Below are 25,112 nucleotides of genomic sequence, written 5' to 3' on the forward strand. Positions count from 1 at the left end.
ATTCTGAAGATTTTCATTACATTTCTTCCAAGGAAATAAAAAAAGATTCAATTAATGTGAAGAACATTAACAATCAAATAAATTTTGACAAAACCAAGGCAGCACTTGAAGTAAGTTCTTTGTATCATGTGAAGGCCTTTCAGAAAAAACTTACCCAACTAGAAATATTATACTATATATACAATATATATGCATATTATATATATATATAATATACATATATGAAGAAACATAAAAAAGGAATTACTGATTTTACTGATTTTGTGGAGAAATGAATGCAAATCTATACAAAAGCAAAGTATGAAGAAAGAAAATTAATTATAATCCTCTCCTGAGCAGTTTTCCCAGAGCATCCTTCACATCCTTGTTCCTCAGGCTATACATGAAACAGTTCAACATTGGAGTGACCACAGTGTACATCCCAATGGCAAGTGTGCTCCCTTGGGAAGAATGTGTCATAGCAGAACTGAGATAAACTACAACTGCTGTTCTATAGAACAAGGTAACCACACCAAGGTGATACCCACAGGTAGATAATGCTTTATATTTTCTCACAATGAAGGACATCCTCATTGAAGTAGAGACAATCTGAACATAAGGGAAAAGGATCCCAACTATGGGAAGCACACCCAGAAGGGCAGTCATCAGATACATAAAGATGTTGTTGATGAAGGTATTGGAGCTGGCCACCTTGAAAAGTGGAGCCAGTTGACAGCAGAAATGTGAAATTTCAGTGTTTATGGAGAAGCTCAGGTGTTTCATCAGTAGAATATGAATCAGGGAGACACAGAGCATGATAATCCAAGACAGCAGGACCAGGAAGCCACAGAGCCAGGTGTTCATAATGACAGTGTAGTTCAGAGGGTAGCAGATGGCCACAAAGAGATCATAGGCCATCAAAGTCAGTAAAAACTTATCTGTTCCTGCGAACATATTTGAAAAGTATACCTGAGTAAGGCATTCTCTGTAAGAGATGTCTTGGTTATGTGTTTGGATGTTCACCAGCATCTTTGGGACTGTAGTTGAAATAAAACAGATATCAACAAATGACAGTTTGCAAAGAAAGAAGTACATAGGTGTGTGGAGATGGAAGTGGTCAGGATGATGAGCATATTCCCAAGTGTGGTGACCAGATATATGGAGAAGAACAGCCCAAAGAGAAAGAGCTGTAATTCAGGATCATCTGAGAGGCCAAAGAGGAGGAACTGCGACTCCCCTGTATGGTTCTCTGTTTTCATGGAGATGGTATTTTTCTTGAGGAGTAAGGAAAAAGCAACATTCAATCAACAGTCAATGGAAACTTCAATTATTTATCACTTTATAATATCAATCCTTAGATGAGCATCTTTCATCCTGTATTGATTCTTGCCCATAAGAGTGGTTTATTCATCCAAATAGGAACACATTTTTTCCCTGTACAACCATTCTTTAAGCTAACAGAAATCTCCAATTTATCTTTAGCTAGTTTTAATTCTCCTTTGGAAATCAATGGATAGAAACTTTGTTATGACCCATTTGAAATACTTAAAACTATTTCAAATAGTTGTCATGGCAATTTCACTACTTCTGCGAACTATAGCTCTATAAAAGTGATAAAATAAGGATATTTAATTCAGCAAATCTTCATCTATGACTTGACAATTCCTAATGATGTTTTAATTCTCTTATTTTATTTCTCTTATTTGTAACTTATTTTTTTTTCTTTGTATAATGTGGTTATTAGCATCAGGTTAATGAAATTGAAAAACTTTTTACTCAGTGGGGGACCAGTAATTGATAATTGTAATCATTATCATTAATGGTTATATTTAAAATGTCTTTTATGATATTTTGGATATATAAACATTCCAATGCATATTATAGATCTGTGGTTTGCAAATGAGTCTGTCAAGTTAGACTCTCTTGAAGAGGGTTTTACTCTACAAAAAAACATGTCTGCAACTTGAGAATGCTATTTAATCCCTCTTAACTACAAGTGCCTCACCTTTACAACAGAGTAGTATATTCAATGTGTCATAGAATTTAAGAGCAAATTTACATGACATTGTGTATTTTTCTACTGTGGTTCCCACATAATACAATGCAAACCTCATCAATATAAATGTATATTTTAACATCTCATTAATCCATCTTAGCATTATTATTTAGCAATATTCCTCTTTAAATTGGACAGCCATCATAAACTGCATACTTATGAAGGTAAATACAACAGGTTTTTTTCCTCTATTGACCACTATAGAGCATTTCTAGTCAGGGAGCATCTCTTATCGTTCCTTTTTTTTCAATAAAGCCTTCTGGTTTAATTCTCCTTAGAAAAGGAAAAAGCATGTTACTATATAGATAGGAGAAGAAAGAAGCATACCACAATTAAAATAATATATGAGGCACATGTGAGAATGTGTGCTCATGTATTCATGCCCTTGAGAGAGGTTATATTTCAAATTATGACACTTGATGGTTAAAAAAGAAAAGTGATGAATTTGATTAAAATATACAAATATATATTCAAATACATATTCTAGAGATGTGTATGGAAAAAATTATTTTAAAGACAAGTGTTTATTGAGTATTACGTAAATTGAGTTTTACAAATGCCTGGAAAGTTAACATCAATACAAGATAGGAAAAAGTTGCTGAGGGCCAATTTAGTTTATGAATGTGGTAAAGGAGTCAACTTTCAAAGAGAAATATTTGAGATGAGACAAGAAGGATGGGCCATTGTTATTCAGAATAAGTTATTAATGACAAAATACTCCAACGAATATGGTTGCCCATGGTGAACATCACATTAGAGACAGTTGAGAGATCAGTGTGATCCAGACTACACAATGAGGAGCACAAGGAACAGAGTCTGTGATTCCCACCATACAGTTTCCTTTATCCTTCCTTGATATTCCTCTCCCGTTGGTAAATTCATGTATATTTGTGCATTTCATTTTCTGGCATGGTGCCTGTCACATGGCAGGTACTGATCAAACACAAATGTTAGATGCATAATAGATGTTGAAATCAAGATATCTACAATAACACAAAATATAAATCTTCTAATTGATCAGATGCTTTACTGAGCTACAGAACTGACTAAAATTAGAGAAAATGCATTCATATCTATTTTGAAAGAATGATGCAGTATTAAGATGTAATACCAATTCTAGTAATGAAATCAGTTTCAGAAACATATATTTATAAAATTAATTCACAAAAAATAGGTCAATGAACTGGGAATTTTTGGCTTGCAACTGTAATCTTAGCAGCTTTGCAGTTGAAATTAGAAGAATCATGGTTTGAGGCCAGCTCAAGGAAAAAAGGTCACAAGACACCATCTCCAACCAATAGTTGGGCATAGTAGAATGCCTGTCCTCCATGTACAGAGATTGAGAGAATCGTGGTTCCAGGCCTTCCTCAGTGGGAATAAAGGTTTGCCAATTAATTTTTGATAAAGATTTCAAGGTCAAATAGTTGGGAAAAGACAGTACATTCAGTAAAAGGCACTATGCAAATGGTATACCCACTTGCAGCTTTAAACTGTACTCTCATCGCTCATCATGTTGAAAAAAATCACTAAAATGTATTAAAAACTTTAATGTTATACCAAATATTATAAGACTACATGGAAGAAACATGACAGAAAGCTCTGAGACATTGGTCCTAAAAGTATAGCCATATATTCCAAAAATTATAATAAATTCCAAAAAGTATAGACATACATTCTAAAAAGTACAATATATTACAAAAAGTACAGATAGTGCAGGCAAAATCAAAAAATGAAATTCATTCAAACTAAACAGCAAAAGAAGGTTCAAAGAAAAGAGAACCTGTATAATGGAATGCTGTATTTGGAAACCATACATTGGACATGAGTTCAACATTCAAATATTCTGGACCACTGTAAAATCAACAATTACATTATTGCAAGTTTAGTCAAAAGATACGAAATAAGTATGGAAAGGTACCTTATAGGTACATCCCAATATTATGGCACTATTAATAACAATAGTAAAAGTGTTCAGTCATTACAAGTGTTTATCATCAGATTGGTAGGTAAAGAAATGTGGTATATTGGCTCGGAAGACACCTGAACCTTCATACACTATATTTACACAAAAATTGCCAGATTAAATGAAAAACACTTTGGTAACACCTTAAAAGGATAAACACTAAATTGCCATATGAACTACTTGCTCCATTCCCATATTTTTACCCAAATAATTGATAATGACCTGGATATTCATTGTTTATAAATGAGTCTATTCTATGTACATTCTGTAAATGTTTTCTGCAAAATACATTGTTAAACAATTTTGTCATTGTGTATCCCTATAGGGTAGTAACATAAATTAATGTTACCACCATATCACTAGACAATGTAATGTTTTACAGCCACCATACCATTTACCAAAACATCACTAATGTAGTGCACAAATAAATACCAACAAATGTACTGTTTATTATAGCTAAAAGATGGAAATTACCCAAGTTTCCACCAACAGCTAGGTGGATAAACAATTTCTTATATATACACTTAAAAGGAAATGTTATTCAGCCATGGAAAAGAAAACTAAACATTATTAATAAAAAGTCAGTAAGGAGGAGGAAAAGAAGGATAGAAGGAATAAAGGTAAGAGGAAATGAAGGAAAAAGAAAACAAAAAGGAAAAATCAGGTACCACAAAGAATGAGGCAACATTTCAAATGATCCTATGCACTATATTCTGTATTATTAAAAATCATATGAAGAAAAGTACTTTTAATGTTCATGTTCAATATCTAACCACTGTCAGAATATATAGGATAAGAAAGGGAAGAGTGTCTGCTCAATGTCAGGTTCCACTTACAGTTCATCCTAACCTAATTATATTCCTTGGAGAAATTATGTGAATGTAACAAAATATATCAGAGCAATGTTTCAGAACAAGGAAAAGACAAAGGGATAAACCAGCAAGTAGAGTTCTGATGTACAAACCATGTCATCATGGTAATTTTATTCCCAATTCCTCCAGAGAAAATAAGAATATAACCACATTAAGCCAAATAATACTAACATTAATCAATATTTGATGAGGAAACCATGGCAGCTATTTATATAAAGGTTTTTTAAAATCAAGTTATTAATCCAAGAAATGTCTTAAAATTTACAACACTTTGAATTGTACAGACATTATATTGAGAGGAAAAATTTCAAAAGAATTATTGTTGAGCTATTATAGAGAAATCAATACAAAATTTACAAAAGCAAAACAATAGTAAATAAATTAATCAGATCACTTAGAAAAGGAAAAATACCTAGTTACTGAAATTCACATTACCCTTATTCTCAGATCACTGATCCATCAAGGACAAGAAGCAACTCTTCCCAGGAGTCTCTCCAGGGCTGCCTTCACATCCTTGTTCCTTAGGCTATAGATGAAGGGGTTCAGCATGGGGGTGACCACAGTGTACATTATGGATGTGATTGTGTTTCTCTGGGAAGAATGGGTCACAGCAGAGCTGAGGTGAACCACAAATCCGGTTCCATAGAACAAGGAGACCACACAGAAGTGAGACCCACAGGTGGAAAATGCTTTATACTTGCTCACAGTGGAAGACATCCTCAATAAAGATATTATGTGAAAGTAAGAGAAGATTATCCCAGTGACAGGAAATAAACTCAGCATGGCAGTAATAACATACACAAAAATATTATTGATGAGTGTTTCAGAGCCTGCCACTCTGAAAAGCTCAGTCAGTTCAGAGAAGAAATGTGGGATTTCAGTGCCTATAAAAAAGGTCAGTTGTTTCATCAGTAGAAGATGAATCAGGGAGACTGAGAACATGATTATCCAAGAAATTAGGACCAGGAGGCCACAGAACCGGGGATTCATAATGACAGTCTAGTTCAGGGGGTGGCAGATAGCTACAAAGAGATCTTATGCCATCACTTTTAGAAGAAAATTATCCATTCCAAGAGAAATATAAAAAAATACACCTGAATAAGGCACTTATATCTCAGATGTCTTTGCTTCATGATGAATTTTGGGTCTGGTAGATGTTAAGCAAATGTCAACAAAGGACAGGTTACAGAGAAAGAAGTACATAGGTGTGTGGAGATGGTAGTCTGTGCTGGTAGCCAGAATGATGAGCAGGTTCCCAAGCACAGTAATGAGGTAAATGGACAGGAATATTCCAAAGAGAAGTGGCTGCAGTTCAAGATCACCTGAAAGTTCAAGGAGTAGGAATTGTGGTACACCTTATGATTCTCTGCATCCATGTATCTGATGCATCTTCTGGGGAGGAAACACAATGTTCAATGAATAGATAATTGCAACGTCAATTAGTTCTGTCCTTGAATCAAAGTTTTAGTACATTTTTTTGGTTGACACTGAAGTTTGAACTCAACATTTCAGACTTTATAGGCAGGCACTTCACCACTTTATCCAGGACTCCAGTCAAATGGAAGTTTTTCATTCTGTATAGATGATTACCAATGACTTTTCTAAGCCAAGTGGCAGCCTTTTTGTCTCCAACTGAGGAATCATTCATATTTGTTGAATAACCAGAAATCTCTCTTTTCTAATCAACTCACTAGTTATAATATTTTGTAGGTAGAGGAATGGAACCTAAGTTTTTCTTTGATGACTCATACAAAAGATGTGAAGGCATTCACACCTCTTTTCTTTGGTGTTCTTCATATTTCTTTATCCTAGAGCTCTCTGATAATTATTATATACTTTATAGAAGCATAATATATTCTGTGATGTGACATATTACTGTGATGGGATATTTGCCTTGCAGTAACTTATTTTTTCTTCCAAACAATACTGTGATTGCTAACCCTATTTGTGAGTTTAAAAATGCCTTTGCAATGTGTAGGTGTCTTAGTAATAGCTGTTTTAAAATTTTGGGGGCTGTACTGGTGTTTGAACTCAGTGTCTCACACCTGTTGGCCTGGTACTGTAAAACTTTAGTCATGCCTCCTCCTTTTTTGCTTTAGCTACTTTTTAAAGAGATTCTCACTTCCTTACAAGCTTGCCTGGACTGTGATCTGCATAGCTGTGCTTCCCACATAGATGCCATGATAGGTGCATTACACCATGCCCAGTTTTGTCATCGCTTGAGATGGAGTCTCACAATCTTTATACACAAACTGGCTTTCAACTGCTACCCTCCTGATCTCTACCTCTTGATTACCTAGGATTGCAGCCTTAAGCCACTAAACCTAGCCATTATTATTTTTAATATTATTTAGAAACTTCTTCTTTTTGCTATTTGGATGTATAACTCTGTCCACAGACATTATAGAGCTGTAATTTTAAACTGAGGTTCTTGAGTCAAACTTCCTGGAGTAGAGTTTGACACTACCATAATACCATCCTTGTGATCTTGAGAAAGTGATTTAAATCCTCTGAGCTGCAGAGGATTTACCTCACCTCTATAGTAGGGATAGTATTTCTGAATACTTAATGAAGAGCAAAACAAGGTCACACAGTCCAATGTTTCTACTGTAGTTTCTGTGACACATAATGGGCTTTTCAAAATTATGTATTTCTGTTCTTAACATCTCAATAAATGTGTCTTGCATGGATATCATTTAGCAATATAAATTTGAAAGTAGAATGTCCATCATGGTTGTAATTCTAATCATTATAAACGTAATAGTTTGGTTACAGCTTTTGACTGCTACAGAGCAGTTTTCCTTAATGAATATCCTTATTGTACCCTTTTTTACAGAATATCTTCTTCTTAGAAGAAGAAAAAGCATGTGGACTATATGAATAAAAGGAAGGAAAAAACACATAACCAATAAACTTACCTAGGCAAGTGTTCCTATATGTGCTCATGTGTCTATGCCCATTAGTGAAATTGTATTGTATTAAAATAAGCAAGTTTAATGGATAGATCCTATTAAAAGGAAGAGAGGTAAGTTCAATACTTGTCAGCACAATGATTGCCTATGGAATAGACAATAATTCAGGATACAAAACAGGAATTGCTAAGAAGTACTTAGTCTATGAACATGAGTAGAAGAGTCTACTCTGAAGCAGAAATGTTTGAATTGAGAAGGGAAGGATGGATAATCGTTAATCAGTAAAGAAAGAAGAAACATTCTAATGAAGAAAACAGAATGGATGGCAACCCTATTGGATGCTAAGTTGGTACAAGCAGAAACTTGAGCTGCTGATGTGATGGATAGCAGAGGAAGAGAAGTAATAGGGATTAAGTGGGTAAATAAAAAATAAATAGACATTCTCATAATCTTCCTTTTTGTCACCTAAGCTTTGATAAATTCATATTTGCTTGCTGGTCTGATGTTGTGACATATTTGTATCATAATTTGTCTTTTCAGAAAGTTACATGGAACCAATTACATTGTCAGTACTGAAAAAACTACAAATTGTGGAAATACAGTAAATACCAATAGTAAAATGTCTACAAGAGAAATATTTCAACTTATCATATGACAGAAATGAACAGTCAAAACACCAAAATACATTGGGTCTGTGTATGAAGGTGGCACAAGGCATCTTACTGAAGGCTGTTATAAAATTTGGGGGACACAGGAGGGAAATAAGAGAGAATAACAGAGGGGATCCATCTGAGCAAAGTACAATATATGCATGTGTGGAAAGCCATGGTGTAACCCTTTATACAATTAATACACACTAATAAAATGCATATTTTCTAAAAGAAATGAACACTTTAATTAAATAAAATGCATTCACATCTCATTTTAAAGAATAATATCTGGTGAGTAACTAATGTCAATTATAGAAATAGAAGACCTTTTAAGGGTGTAAGGCCAAACAGTAGAGCACCTGCCTAGCAAGCAAGAAAACTGGTGTCAAACACCAGTACCACAAAAAAGAGAAGAGAGATTAAGATAAAAGTTTTTAACATTAATTAACCACAAACCTAACTCAATGGAGAGAAATCACGATAAAAAACTCAATATAAAAAGTGTGTTTGAGAAAAAATTGACAGTCATTACAGTGGATAGTTCCCAGGGCTGATGATGTCAGTAAGTGAAGAAACCAGGGGAAATTTTTAATTCAAAAAGAATGGTTGTTTTAAGACCACATCCAATAGGACGTACTATATTAAAACCCTGCATTTATTGTGTGAAATTCATCAACCTGGCAATACAGCCTCCTCTGACTTCAATCATTTGTTTGCCTAAACCTTTAAAGGTATTGGCAATAGAAGAATAAATAATTACATTAGTAGCATATATATTTTGGGTCTTAAGACATTATGAAACTACAACAATGTGCAATGAATGAGAGCTATCAACAAATCGAAATGCTCATAAAATAGGGAATATAAAATAACCCAAAAGAATCTGGAAAAATATACTGTACCTCATGAATAATAGATTTTCGATGAGTAGTGCCAAGTAGATAATCATATACAGGGGTTCTGAAACTAGTCTACATTTTATCAGAGAGAGAGGGAAGACAAAGTGGAACTTCTTCAGAAAAAAATTCCTAAATATACTCCAGATTCCAAGGAGTGAAAGAAAACAAAATAGCTGGAAGAGACAAGTCTCAATGGACAAAAAAAATGCCCTTGAAAATACAGAAGTCCACTTTCATAGACTAAAAGATATATAGGATAATCTTATTATCATCATTCTTGAGGTGAATCCCACATCCACATTTTCTCCTTTTTTCCTTCTTATTCTTTTTTTTTTTCATTTTTCTTTTATTATTCATATGTGCATACAAGGCTTGGTTCATTTCTCCCCCCTGCCCCCACCCCCTCCCTTACCACCCACTCCACCCCCTCCCGCTCCCCCCCTCAATACCCAGCAGAAACTATTTTGCCCTTATCTCTAATTTTCTTGTAGAGAGAGTATAAGCAATAATAGGAAGGAACAAGGGGTTTTGCTGGTTGAGATAAGGATAGCTATACAGGGCATTGACTCACATTGATTTCCTGTGCGTGGGTGTTACCTTCTAGGTTAATTCTTTTTGATCTAACCTTTTCTCTAGTTCCTGGTCCCCTTTTCCTATTGGCCTCAGTTGCTTTAAGGTATCTGCTTTAGTTTCTCTGCGTTAAGGGCAACAAATGCTAGCTAGTTTTTTAGGTATACAGAAGTCCACTTTCATAGACTAAAAGATATATAGGATAATCTTATTATCATCATTCTTGAGGTGAATCCCACATCCACATTTTCTCCTTTTTTCCTTTTTATTCTCCTCACTGGGACAGACCAAGTTTCTTCAATGGTTGTCACAGAAATGTTGACTTCTCTATTCTGTTCCTGAAGAAACCTAAATGGGTTTCATGAAGTCTGAGATAAGAGATGTATAGGAGAAGTGCATTATTAAGGATTACACAGCATCTCTGAATTCTCAGAGCTCCTCATTAAACAAATTGGTCTATTTTCTTGCTATTCTCCAAATAATTTAGGTCCCATGGGGTACAAAGAAGACACTGTAGTGAAATTATTAAGTCAATTTTATACTTATAATATAAATGGCAAGGAGAGGTACATTTACTTCCCTCAAAGACATTATGTTCCCTCAGTTTAATTGGCTTGACTTAAAAGTCATAAGTTTCCACAAAGAAAAAGAGTAACTTCAATAAGGATCCAATTCTAACAATTCTTATGAACAATCTTTGAACGTTTTTATGAATAACTTTGAATCAAAATTTTATAGAAGAAAAGAAGCCCATTCTTTTTAATTTTATTGAGCATTTTTATTTTTAAAATTCAATTATTTTTGTTTTGTTTATTTGTCCAAATTGAGAAACAAAGGTGTTGCATGCAATGTGATGTTCAGATGTATTTCAAACAGTGCAATGTTTAAATATTTTTTAAAAACTAATGAATTCATTGTCTCACTGGTTATCACCTTATGGTAAAAATATTTTACATTTTCAGCTCAAAATTTTTAGAAACACAGGTGGGCATCCAGAAAACCTGATGGAGTAGGGTGTGGATGGGTCCCAAAGCCTGAGGAGAAGTCCCTGGCAGCCTTGGTGGGAACTAGGAAGTGGAAGGGCAGAACTCTGCAGGGCTTTGGACTTGGTCAAGGTGGTTTAGGCAGCAACATGTGCATCATGGAGGAGGAGGGGGAGGAGGACGGGGAAGCAAGAGGAAGAGGGGGAGGAGGAGGAGGACTACTTCTGGAAGATCATTAGTGCCTTCCGCTAATGTGCACCAGTATGCATGAGAGAGTGAACCAAATGGAAAGACAATTTCAATCACTTCTACAAAATCAACAGAAACTACTTCCTCAATTTCCTCTTCACTTGTACAAGATCCAGAAATACACTGATCATAAACAAAAAATACTACTGAACATTGTGAATGATTGCATACATATGTTTGAAAATAAAGAATATGGAGAAGATTGGAATGCAAAACTTATGCCAGCTTGTACATTTGACATGGAAAAGTTAAAATCTATATTGAAACAATTTGTGAGAGACTGGAGTGAAAATGGGAAAGCAGAGAGAGATGCCTTCTACCTGCCAATTATTAATGAAAATTTTTTTAAAATTCAAAGGAGAGATGGCATTCTTCTAAAGTAAATATTCTGGTACCTGGTGTTGGACTAGGAAGATTGGCCTGGAAAGTAGCAGTGCTAGGTTATGTTTTTCAAGGAAGTCAATCGAGATTTTATGCTATTTTCTTCCAACTTTGTTCTCAACAGATGTTCTGAAATTGATTAATATAAACTTTATCCTTGGATCCATCAGTTTAGCAATAACAGGAGATCAGCTGATCAGATTCAACCGATCTTTTTCCTTGATGTTGATCTCCATAATCTCTGTTCTGGTTCTAACTTCTCTATTATAGCAGGAGATTTTCAGGAGATTTACTCAGAATGCAATACCTGGGGTTGTGTTGCAACCTGTTTCTAAATAGACACAGCTCACAATGTAATTGATTATGTTGACACAATATGGAAAATACTCAGCCAGGTGGAATTTGAATAAATCTTGGTCCTCTTCTGTACCATTTAAAAAATCTGACAAATGGTCTTTCCATAGAATTGAGCTTTGAAGATATAAAAATGTTCTTCTGCAATATGAATTCCAGCAAGAGGTGGAAAAAGAATATGTATTATCAACATATATTGTGAAGGACCTCTCTGTGATGAACTACTACTATGAATGTGTCTTGTTTGTGGTCTGTAAACCACAATAATGGTCTGATATGATATTACCTGGGAAACAGTTTTGTAAGAGTAAATGCTGAAATAAACAACACAAAATCAACTGTCAATGATGACAGAACATAAGCTCAAATCAGTGGTGCCTTCTTATTCCTGGCAAAATTTAAAAATAATATCTATTTTCTTAATAGCATCTACTGCTTCTTTCAGTAATATACTAATTCCATGTAGATTTGTACTACACTAGTAAAAATGGAAGAAATATCTTCATGTTCATTTTTTTCTTTGAAGCCCAGAATTGTCTTTTAATAAGGAAAAAAACTAAACTCCAATATCTTCATGAAGCTGTCTGTTACAATTCTGCCATATTACTGACTTATAGTATTGAAGTCCATAATAATCTACATGTTATTTTTAGAAGAGTCTAAGGATCCTCGGTCACAATTAACATCTGGAACTGGAACTTTTGTTCACATTGGACCTAAGCAATCCAGGCATAAAATGTGTGCTCTATTTTTTATCACTCAAATTAGTTGATTTTGTTTTTTTCTAGTTCATCTGAAATTTAGAGGAGCATCAAACATCTCACTATCTTGAAATAATAGTAAAATAAATTCAAGTCAGTAAAATATTCAGGTAACTGAGAAACTAAGTATTTGCACTAAACTCAACACTTTATGAAAGCATCCTCCTCGTGGATAACCTTGAAATGTCTGAGAACTCAGCATTCTAAGTAAGGCACAAAGAGATTCCAAGATGGCAGCTAGAGGGAGGAAGCAGAAATCATGCCTCCTATAGTGAAATCTTGGAGAGACGCTGGAGACACACCTTGCTTGCAAAACCACCAAGAGGCAAATTTTGACCCCTCCACACCTCCAGCCGGCACAGAGCATCTCCACTTAACCTTAAACAGAGAAACCAGAAGGGCCCCTGGACAGCAAGTAGACGCACCAAGATGGATTAGGAAGATGTGGACAAGGTGAGCTTTGCAGTACCGTGGTACTCCCACAGACAACCCTGGGCCAGAGCAGCATAGCCCCCTGGAAAGACTGACCCCCACCTGGGGAAAAAAAGGAAACTGAGTAATAAGCAATAAGAACAATAAAGACATTCGGGAAAGAAGGTGGGGTGAACTGAGCACCGAAGATTGGGGGAAGGGAATCCTTCCTGGAACTGTAAATAAACAAGTCAGGTGGGCTGGAGAGGCTCCGGCGGGAGCAGGGGTGTTCACCCAGCAACCAGGAGAGGGAAAGCTTGTGAGAGTGTCGGAGGGAGGAAAACTCCACAGGAGAGGAGGGAAGACCCACTTCCCACATGAGCTGTAAACAAACATGGTGGTTGGCAGGAGCAGCAGCACCTCCCAGTAATCATGAGCGGGAAAGCTTGTAAAAGTGGCGGTAGGAGGAAAACACCACAGGAGAGGGGGGAAGACCCACTTCTCATGTGAGCTGTAAACAAACACACAGGTCTGAGAAAGGGGGTGCAGTCTCACCTCCCCCAGTGTGCTTGGAAAGGGAAAAGCTTGTACCAGAGGCTCATACACAGAAGAACTCTGAGTAAACAAATCCTACAGGGCCAGGTGAGTCCTAAGCTCACGCTTGAGATCTGCATAAATAATGCCTCCAGCAACAGCAGGCTGACCGCAGTGGGCAGGCAAGCTAAAGCCGCAGACACCATTCACAAAACTGTCTCCAGACTCTTTTTTTTCTCTCTCCCTACCTTTGATGAGAAAACAACCAAACTACACCTGCATGCTTAAAAACTTAGTGAACCTGTATTGCATTTGAACTTGAGACACTTTGTGGGTTTTTTTTGTTTTTTTGTGCAGTTTTGTTCAACTTTATGCATCCCCTTTGATGGGACAATTACAGAACAACATCTGAGGCACCATCTCCAGGATTGGAGACTGAGACAGAAACCAAAATTATTAAGACTGAAACGTCATTGCATTTGAACTTAGAGGTTTTTATTTTTAATTTTCTATTTTTCATTTTGATTTATTTTATTTATATATATATTACTTTCATTTACTTATTTTTTATTTTTATTCTTATCTTTATTCTTTTTATTTTTTATTTTCAATCCTCTCTCTGTCTCTCTAAGGCCTGTTCAGCTTACTGTCGATTAGTACATTAACGCTCTCTGTTTATTCCTTTGAAACGTTCTTGTTTGATTCCTTGTTTTGTTTTTTCCTATTTGTCTGTTTGTTTTTCCCTTTTCTTTAACTTCTTGCTTTCCATCTCCTCTCACCCTTCCATTCTTAGTATTACCATTGTTATTATTACAAGCTAGAAAATACTTAATTGCACACAGTATAGGGACAGTAATGACATCAAGGACAATGATGGGAAGACAGAAAAAACAGGGAAACCAGTATCACAACAGCAAAAAATTAGTACAGTAACCAGAGGGGAATGAAGAAAACAGATATTAAGATCCAGACTCCAACAAAATGACGATAAACTATGCCAAAGAACCCAACGAAGCCCACAAGAATAATTTAAAAGAAGACATACTACAGATACTCAATGAGAATTTTGTAGAGATGATGTTGGATATGATCAACCAAAATGTACAGAAGACACTCAAGTAATTCCAAGACAACAAAAATAGAGAATTTGAAAAAGCAAAAGAAGAAATAAAGGAAACCATAGAAGGAATGTATAAACATCAAAGTGAAACAGATAACATGATTAATAAACAGATAAATGAACTCAGGACAAAAATAGACAACATTAAAGAGGAAACCACCCAGGATATGGAAAACCTCAGAAAAAAGAACGAAACAGAACTGCAAAACAAAATGGAAGGCCAATCCAGCAGAATAGAACAAACAGAAGACAGAATCTCAGAACTTGAAGATGAAATGGTAATTAAAGGAAAAACCAAAGAACTATTAATTAAACAATTCAAGACCTGTGAAAAGAAAATGCAAGACCAAACTTGAGAATCATGGGCATCGAAGAAGGAGAAGAAGTGCAAGCGAAGGGAATGCGTAATACATTAAACAAAATAATAATGGAAAATTTCCCAAATCTACAGAAAGATATTCCCATACAGATTCAAGAGGCCTCCAGGACACAAAACAGACCAGATCAAAATAGAACTACCCCATGACATATCATCATTAAAACAACAAGTTCAGAAACTAGGGAAAGAATATTGAAGGCTGTAAGAGAGCAAAAACAAACAAGATACAAAGGTAAACTCATCAAAATCACAGCAGACTTCTCAACAGAAACATTAAAAGCAAGAAGAGCAAAGGATGAGATCTTCTGGGCAATGAATGAAAATAACTTCAACCCCAGGATACTCTACCCAGCAGAACTATCATTTGAAATAGATGGAGCAATAAAAGTCTTCTATTATAAGCAGAAACTAATACAGTATGTGACCATAAAGCCACCACTACAAAAGATTCTTCAAGGGATTCTGTACATGGAAAGTGGAACACAACATAACCATAAAAGGACAGGCAACACCAAACTACAGGAAAAGAAAAAGCAAGAAAGTGGAGAGTAACCTCAAATTAGGTACACACAATCAACCCTTCAAACAACTAAGACAACTAAATGAAAGGAATCACCACATACTTATCAGTACTAACACTTAGTGTTAACGGACTTAATTCACCCATCAAAAGGCATTGCTTGATGAAATGGATTAAAAAGGAAGATCCAACAATTTGTTGCTTACAGGAGACCAATCTCAGTGACAGAAATAAGCATAGGTTTAGGATGAAAGGCTGGAAGATGATTTACCAAGCTAATGGCCCCCCAAAACAGGCAGGAGTAGCAATACTTATCTCTGACAAAATAGACTTCAAACCTACATTGATCAAACGAGATAAAGAAGGACATTCCATACTAATAAAAGGGGAAATAGACCAAAAGGAAATAATAATTATCAACGAGTATGCACCAATGTCAATGCACCCAATTTCATCAAACATATCCTAAAAGACCTAAAAGCATATATTAACTCTAACACAGTGGTTATGTGAGACTTTAACACCCCATTATCATCAATAGATAGGTCATCCAAACAAAAACTCAATAAAGAAATCCACGATCTAAAATATACAATAGATCAAATGGACCTACTTGATGTTTATAGAACATTTCATCCAACTTCTACACAATATACATTCTTCTCAGCAGCCCATGGAACCTTCTCCAAAAGAGATCATATCCTAGGGCACAAAGCAAGCCTCCACAATATAAGAAAATAAAAATTATACCGTGCATACTATCTGATCACAATGCAGTAAAGGTAGAACTCAACAACAAAAGTAAAGACAAAAAACATTCAAACAGCTGGAAACTAAATAACTCACTACATAATGAACAATGGATCATTGATCAAATAAAAGAGGAAATTAAAAAGTTCCTGGAAGTTAATGAAAATGAAAACACAACCTACCAAAACCTATGGGACACAGCAAAGGCAGTCCTGAGAGGTAAGTTTATAGCCATGAGTGCATATATTAAAAAGACTGAAAGATCCCAAATCAATGACCTAATGATACATCTCAAACTCCTAGAAAAATAAGAGTAAGCAAATCCCAAAACAAATAGGAGAGAAATAATAAAAATAAGAGCTGAAATCAATGAAATAGAAACCAAAAAAAACATACAAAGAATCAATGAAACAAAAATTTGGTTCTTTGAAAAAATTATCAAGATTGATAGACCCCTGGCAAACCTGACTAAAATGAGGAGAGAAAAAAACCCAAATTAGTAGAATCAGGAATGCAAAAGGGGAGAAAACAACAAACACCATGGAAGTCCAAGAAATCATCAGAGACTACTTCAAGAAACTATATTCAAATAAGTTTGAAAATCTTAAATAAATGGACAGATTTCTAGATACATATGATCATCCAAAACTGAACCAAGAGGAAAATAATTAACTGAATAGATCTATAACACAAAATGAAATTGAAGCAGCAATCAAGAATCCCCCCAAAAAGAAAAGTCCAGGACCTGATAGATTCTCTGCTGAATTCTATCAGACCTTTAAAGAACTGATATCAACCCTCCTTAAACTGTTCCACAAAATAGAAAGGGAAGGAAAACTGCCTAACACATTTTATGAAGCCAGTATTACTCATATCCCAAAACCAGGAAAGACACCTCCAAAAAGGAGAACTATAGGCCAATCTCCTTAATGAACATTGATGCAAAAATCCTCAACAAAATAATGGCAAAACGAATTCAACAACACATCAAAAAGATCATTTACCACAACCAAGTAGGCTTCATCCCAGGAATGCAGGGGTGGTTCAACATACGAAAATCAGTAAGTGTAATAAACCACATTAACAGAAGCAAAGACAAAAACCACTTGATCATCTCAATAGATGCAGAAAAAGCTTTTGATAAGATCCAACATCATTTCATGAAAAAAGCTCTAAGAAAATTAAGAATAGAAGGAAAGTATCTCAACATTATAAAAGCTATATATGTCAAACCTACAGCCAGCAATATACTTAATGGAGAAAAACTGAAACCATTCCCTCTAAAATCAGGAACCAGACAAGAATGCCCACTATCTCTACTCCTATTCAACATAGTACTAGAATTCCTAGCCAGAGCAATTATAAAAAGAAGGAATAAAAGGAACACAAATAGGTAAAGAAACTGTCAAAATGTCCCTATTTGCAGATTACACGATCCTATACAGTAAAGACCCAAAAACCTCAACTGAGAAGCTTCTAGACATCATCAATAGCTACAGCAAGGTAGTAGGATATAAAATCAACATAGAAAAATCATTAGCATTTCTATATACTAACAATGAGCAAACTGAAAAAGTTTATGAAAACAATTCCATTTACAATAGCCTCAAAAAAAATCAAATACCTAGGTGTAAACCTAACAAAAGATGTGAATGACTTCTACAAGGAAAACTATAAAATTCCGAAGAAGAGATTGAGGAAGACTATAGAAAGTGGAGAGATCTCCCATGCTCATGGATTGGTAGAATCCACACAGTAAAAATGTCTATACTTCCAAAAGTAATCTACATGTTTAATGCAATTCCCATCAAAATTCCAATGACATTCATTAAAGAGATTGAAAAATCTACCATGAAATTTATATGGAAACACAAGAGGCCACGAATAGCCAAGGCAATACTCAGTCAAAAGAACAATGCTGGAAGTATCACGATACCTGACTTCAAACTATATTACAAAGCAATAACGATAAAAACAGCATGGTACTGGCATAAAAACAGACATGAAAACCAGTGGAACAGAATAGAGGTCCCAGATATGAAGCCACACAACTATAACCAACTTGTCTTTGACAAAGGAGCTAAAAATATACGATGGAGAAATAGCAGCCTCATCAACAAAAACTGCTGGGAAAACTGGTTAGCAGTCTGCAAAAAACTGAAACTAGATCCATGTATATCACCCTATACCAATATTAGCTCAAAATGGATCAAGGATCTTAATATCAGACCACAAACTCTAAAGTTGATACAGGAAAGAGTAGGAAATACTCTGGAATTAGTAGGTATAGGTAAGAACTTTGTCAATGAAACTCCAGCAGCACAGGAACTAAGAGATAGCATAGATAAATGGGACCTCATAAAGCTAAAAAGCTTCTGTTCCTCAAAAGAAATGGTCTCTAAACTGAAGAGAACACCCACAGAGTGGGAGAAAATATTTGCCAGCTACACATCAGACAAAGGACTGATAACCAGAATATATAGGGAACTTAAAAAACTAAATTCTGCCAAAACTGATGAACCAATAAGGAAATGGGCAAGTGAACTAAACAGAACTTTCTCAAAAGAAGAAATTAAAATGGCCAAAAAATACATGCAAAAATGCTCACCATCTCTAGCAATAAAGGAAATGCAAATTAAAACCATGCTAAGATTCCACCTCACCCCTGTTAGAATAGCCATCATTAGCAACACCACCAACAACAGGTGTTGGTGAGGATGTGGGGAAAAAGGAACCCTCTTACACTGTTGGTGGGAATGTAGACTAGTACAACCACTCTGGGAAAAAATTTGGAGGCTACTTAAACAGCTAAACATTGATCTACCATTTGATCCAGCAATACCACTCTTGAGGATACACCCAAAAGACTGTGACACAGGTTACTCCAGAGGCACCTGCACACCCATGTTTATTGCGGCACTATTCACAGTAGCCAAGTTATGGAAACAGCCAAGATGCTCCACCACAGACGAATGGATTAAGAAAATGTGGTATCTATACACAATGCAATTTATGCAGCCATGAAGAAAAACGAAATGTTATCATTCGCTGGTAAATGGATGGAATTGGAGAACATCATTCTGAGTGAGGTTACCCTGGCCCAAAAGACCAAAAATCATATGTTCTCCCTCATATGTGGACATTAGATCAAGGGCAAACACAACAATGGGATTGGACTTTGTGCACATGATAAAAGTGAGAGCACTCAAGGGAGGGATGAGGGTAGGTAAGACACCTAAAAAATTAGCTGGCAATTGTTGCCTTTAATGCAGAGAAGCTAAAGCAGATACTTGAAAAGCAACTGAGTCCAATAGGAAAAGGGGACCAGGAACTAGAGAAAAAGTTAAAAAAGAATTAACCTAGAAGGTAACACACATGCACTGGAAATTATTGTGAGTCAACTCCCTGTATATCTATCCTTTTCTCAACCAGCAAAAACACTTGTTCCTTCCTATTATTGCTTATACTCTCTCTTCAACAAAATTAGAGATAAGGGCAAAATAGTTTTTGCCGGGTATTGAGGGGCTAGGGGAAGAGGGAGTGGGTGGAGTGGGTGGTAAGGGAGGGTGTTGGGGCAGGGGGGAGAAATGACCCAAGCCTTGTATGCACATATGAATAATAAAACAATAAAAAAAAGAAAGCTAAAAAAAAAGAAAGAAAGCAGGACAGTCAGTGGGTGCTTTCCATGGTGCTGATTGTCTGAAGCCAGTTCACTGCAAGAGAGGCAGCGTCAGAAAAGTGATCATGAATTTTATACAAGTGACTCTAAAGACCCTGCTCCCTATTCCACAGTAATGAAGGACAGCTCATTTCCAAAAAGAGACTAAGTCAAGGAGCATGCTGGAAGGGAGAATCCTGATCCAATCATGGCAGAGCAAGTTAACATTCACAGGAATGGAGAGACAACATTCTGGAGCATGCCCTTTAAATCCTGTCTTCTTTCTTTTAAGATTACTGGAAGATTGCAGATAAAGTGCTATAGAGGGTTCAAGTTGCAGACAGAGAGGTCAGCCAAAGATCATGGAAAATGATCACACAAAGCGGAGTCACATTATTCATCTCAGATCTCCCTCCTGATTCAGGCCAAGGATGTTCCTTCAGCTTTCACATCCTTTTACACATTTGAATCAGTTCACACAAACTTCAGAGAATACATAATGTCAGAGCTTGATTATAATTCCATTTAGGAAAGTGGAAAAATTTTAAAAAATATATCAATTGTACCTGTGGTTAAAACCTCTTAATATTTTATGGTTATTTCGTGTTATTGATTGTAGTAATAAATATTTCTAAATTCTATAGAATATCATAGGACAGTATTTCTCACATCTAGTGAAAAATGTAACACACAACCTCAAATATTAATATTCTGAAGAAACTGTTTCTATTCTGTTCTGAGGGCAGAGAATTGGATACATTAAAGCAATCATCTATAAATATATTGATAATATATTGATATTTCGTTATTTACCAACTTAAAAGTTTTTTATTCCTGTTCTTATATAATATCTATATTAGTTGATTATAATTAATTTTGCCATTTATGGGGAACCATACTCTTTTTCAGACAACTTTACTATATTTCATGTAATTTTCTCATTTGTATTTTTTAAGTTAAACAATAGTGTGGCCTGACAAAATCCCAATTCTTCACTTATCTTGAGCTAATGAATTGAAATATATGTATCTGGAAGGACTGCTGTAAAAATCTGTGTATTGGAAAAAATTAGGTGGTGACTCAAACCTGGACTTTTGGATTTTCGTTTGTGCTAGTACCTTAAAATAAAATAGAAGAATTGATAATCAGGAAGCAGAAAACTTTTCTTTGGTCATATTCAGTACACAATGTGGAAAAAAGATAAAGAGTTATATTACATTTCTTATATTGTATTAATATGTATAGCATTAATACAAATAGGCATGCATAAAATACGTAATTTTAAAAGTGGCTCTGGTGATTTACTTTTTATATTGCTAACTGTTGACTTTTAAATGTGTGCTCATGCCACATTTGTTATAAGTCTGACATGTGATTGTAATCATTTAAATGAACCACCTTAATGAAAATTTGAAGGTCAACAAAGCCACTGATATGAGTTATATTTTAAATAATTTTAATTCTAGTCAAATTTGAGGGAGAAATAAACATGTTAAAGAATAGAAATAAGAATAGCCAAAAATGGTGAAAATCTTTGGTATATAATTAGCTCACTACCATCTTTTCTTATTATGAACTATCTTCAGTGAAGTAGTAAATCACATAGTTTTTATAAATATTCTAAGTCAAGGAATTTTGTACAATTTTAAGAAAATTAGATATATTTCACTGATTCTTAATTCCTTTCAAGTACAATGATATTTTTCTACAAAGTGGATGGATATTACTTATTCTGTAAGTTGTATTTTAATATAATTATGAACTTGTTAACTTTTAAATTACTAAGTGTTGTGTGTCTCTAAAATGGATGTGTATAGAAGGAGTTAATAACAAAGCAACCAAGATCAAAACATTTAAGTATTGGGCCTGTCACATTTGACATATTTCTGAATATATTTTGCCTTAAGTATGATTTTTAAGTATTTTCTACTCAAATTCAAAATATGCATAGTCTTGATTGCATACGTATTTTTTCATTTCTATAACAAATTTCCATTACAACAGTTGTCCTAATGATTTAGAGGCACAAAATCTTACACATGTCTCAGAATTCCGACTTGCCATCTTGATTCATATTGTATGGTGATTGAGATGTTAAGGCTTGGATGATTGAAATTTAGTCATTGTGTGCTAAATTTCTGCTGAACATTTTCTGGAGATGGAGGAGAGTGAAGGCTACACAAAATATCAATGCAATTTAATGCCAACAAAATGTGAACACAAATGAATTAATGGCATAATATGCACTTAAATATGTTGTGAATTTTATACCAATTAAGAATTGAAATACAAATGTTAATGATTCTTAACAGGCCTAAATGAACCAGATTAATTTCATACCTGAGTTTTCTATTGAGTGGATGAAAAATTGACAAATCTTCCTTTGACATATTTTTCTGTTCTTTTTCTCTTTTCATTAATACTCAGACATACTTGTACAATGTGATGAAATATTTGTATATTTATGAATTCTGTGCATTGAGACTCTAGGTGCAATAATAATAAATAAATGGTCTGTTCCCACAGCCCTTGTATTTCTTGGTTCTATTTCTGTTGCCAAATATTTGTCTCCCCACCTTTAGTGTCTACATCAGAATGCTCCTATTGAGTGTTCCTCTCAATCCTGGGGATGGGTTCTGGGCCTTCATTAGATCTCATGCCATCGAGGGATGTTGGATCTAGAGCCCTTGGTCATGATATGGCAGAGATAGCACTTCACCCAGTAAATGATCAGGGGGAGAATGGATGGTTGAAAGTCTATTAAGGTCATTGTTTTATCATCATGAGGGCAAACATGAAAGGTTGTTTAGGAAGACTGGGTATACCAATATTCACTTTCCAATTTTGTTTGCATCCTATACTGCTTCTGTCTCTCATAAATATCTCACCCACATCAGCGGAAATTGGTATCTTATTTGTTCCCTAAGCACTCTAAAACAATGGTGATCATGATGGTGAAGATGATGATGAAGAAGACACTAACATAGCATCATGACCAAATATTGAGGAATTTCTCAATGCCAGGATAAGTTACATTTTCTGCATGATTTTTCTCAAGTAGAAGCTCCTACATTACACTGAATACCTATGCCTCATTTGTGGCAGTGTTGCATGATGGTGTGTATTTAAATATAATCTATTTACTGAGATTCAATGTCTATAAACAAGACAGAGAAAGGAGGAATGTAATCAATAATTTTCAAAAGATAAATAATAATGCTGTGCACTTATTCTAAAAGAGGGAAATCAGAAGCCCCAAAGTGATGAAAAACTCATGGGAGAATGATTAGCACATAAGAATATTTTCTGATGAGTAAGACTTCTATTCATTGTTCAAAGAAAGTATTAATGGAATATATAAGAGCTCTTGTGGACACCATTAACAGAACAAAATTATGAACAAATGAACATAGAAGTAGAAGTGTAAGCTAGTCATAGGAAACATATTCAATAAAATAACAGCAGAAAATTTCCTAAATTTTGAGAAAAACATGTTCATCTGGGCATAGATGGTTTTACAGTGTTAAACAGAGAATGTCACGCACAGGAAATCAATGTGAGTCAATGCCCTGTATAGCTATCCTTATCTCAACCAGCAAAACCCCTTGTTCCTTCCTATTATTGCTTATACTCTCTCTACAACAAAATTAGAGATAAGGGCAAAATAGTTTCTGCTGGGTATTGAGGGGGGGGAGAAGGAGGGGGCGGAGTGGGTGGTAAGGGAGGGGGTGGGGGCAGGGGGGAGAAATGAACCAAGCCTTGTATGCACATATGAATAATAAAAGAAAAATGAAAAAAAAAACAGAGAATGTCAGATAAAGATCCTCTTCAGATAATACAAGAGTGTATATTACCTGAATTAGTGTAAATTAATTATACATAACAAAGAAAGATAATTGAATGACACCAAATAGACGTGCATAGACTCATTTAAATTAAAAACTTCAGAATAACATTAGACTTCTCAACAGAAATTCTAAAAGAAAATAGGGCATGGGATGATTTATTTTAAACTTTGAAGAATATAACTGCCAACTTGCTGTATTCAGCAAATTGATCCTTCATAAACGAAGAACTAATAAAAATATTTTAAGCAAATCTAAAAAAATTCATGACCACTAAGCCACCATGCAGAAGATACTTTAAAGAATTCTACACTAAGAAGAATATAAAAACAACCCTGAGAGGGTGGGAAGAAACAAACCTCACCAGGTGAGTTGATAAGCAAATAAGGATTTAGAAATAGTCAAAACATTGAAAATACAACTAAATGACAGGAATTAAGTACATACCTCTCAATAATAATTTGAATGCTAATGGTCTCAATTTTCCAATCAAAATACACACTAGCAGATAGGATAATAAAGAAGACCCAGGGCAGGCACAGTGGCTTAGACCTATAATTGTAGTTACTTGACATGCAGAGATTGGGAAGATCTTGGTTTATGCCAACCCAGGGAAAAAGTTTGTGAGACCGCCTCTCCCCATCTTATCCAGTGACTGTGTAAAGTGGCACATGTTTTTGATGCCAGCTATGTGAAAAAGCACAAATAGGAGACTGTAGCCAAGGTCAGGTATAAAGCAAGAATCTATCTCAGCCTTTGCTCCCCTCCCCCTCCGCCACTTGCAGCCCTGTGGCTCGCAGCTCACAGTCATCCTGCAGGACCCAGCGCCAACGCCTTCCGCACCCGCTGCAGGACCAGCCCACCCGCTCCCCCAGGTGCGTCTTCCTCGGTCCCGCGCCTGCCAGGCTAGCAGGGACAACCTCCCCCACCCCAGGCTCGCGGCCCTGCCCATCCAGGTCCCCGCTCAGCGGCCTGAGCGCTCTGAGGATGTGAGTCCTGCTTGCCGCTGCCGGAGCAGCAGCCATTGGCGCTCGGAGCCCGAGTGCAGCACAGCTGCGGACGCTGGTTGTGTCGCTGGCGCGGGCAGCGCGCTCCTGCTCTAGCGGTGTCCCCCGGCCTCTCGCCCGCGCCAGAGCCAGCGCTGCCGCAGCGCGAGGGCCGTCCCTGGCCGGCCGGCCGCCCCCGACCCCAGCGCCGCTGCTCCTGTCCGCCGCACGCGGGGACGCGGGAGGAGGAGGTGCTACCTTGGAGCGCCTGGACGCGACC

At 35.9% G+C, this 25,112-nt stretch overlaps 1 protein-coding gene and 2 pseudogenes across 1 annotated transcript; 1 reads left to right on the forward strand and 2 right to left on the reverse strand.

The window, feature by feature from the left end:
- Window positions 1-318: 318 nt before the first annotated feature.
- On the reverse strand, window positions 319-1,008 carry LOC109680684 (olfactory receptor 7D4-like). The gene has a single exon (XM_020155415.2). The coding sequence runs from the start codon at window positions 1,006-1,008 to the stop codon at window positions 319-321; it is 690 nt and encodes a 229-aa protein (XP_020011004.2).
- Window positions 1,009-5,329: 4,321 nt separating this feature from the next.
- Window positions 5,330-7,816, reverse strand: LOC109680700 (olfactory receptor 7D4-like; annotated as a pseudogene).
- A 3,263-nt stretch (window positions 7,817-11,079) lies between these two features.
- Window positions 11,080-12,135, forward strand: LOC141416378 (carnosine N-methyltransferase pseudogene; annotated as a pseudogene).
- Window positions 12,136-25,112: the final 12,977 nt, after the last annotated feature.

The sequence above is a fragment of the Castor canadensis genome, chromosome 14 (genome assembly GCF_047511655.1).
Source record: "Castor canadensis chromosome 14, mCasCan1.hap1v2, whole genome shotgun sequence".
Classification (NCBI taxonomy): Eukaryota; Metazoa; Chordata; class Mammalia; order Rodentia; family Castoridae; genus Castor; species Castor canadensis.

Excerpts from the sequence above, each read along its gene's own strand:
- LOC109680684 (XM_020155415.2), bottom strand. The coding sequence starts at position 1,008 with ATGCTGGTGAACATCCAAACACATAACCAAGACATCTCTTACAGAGAA.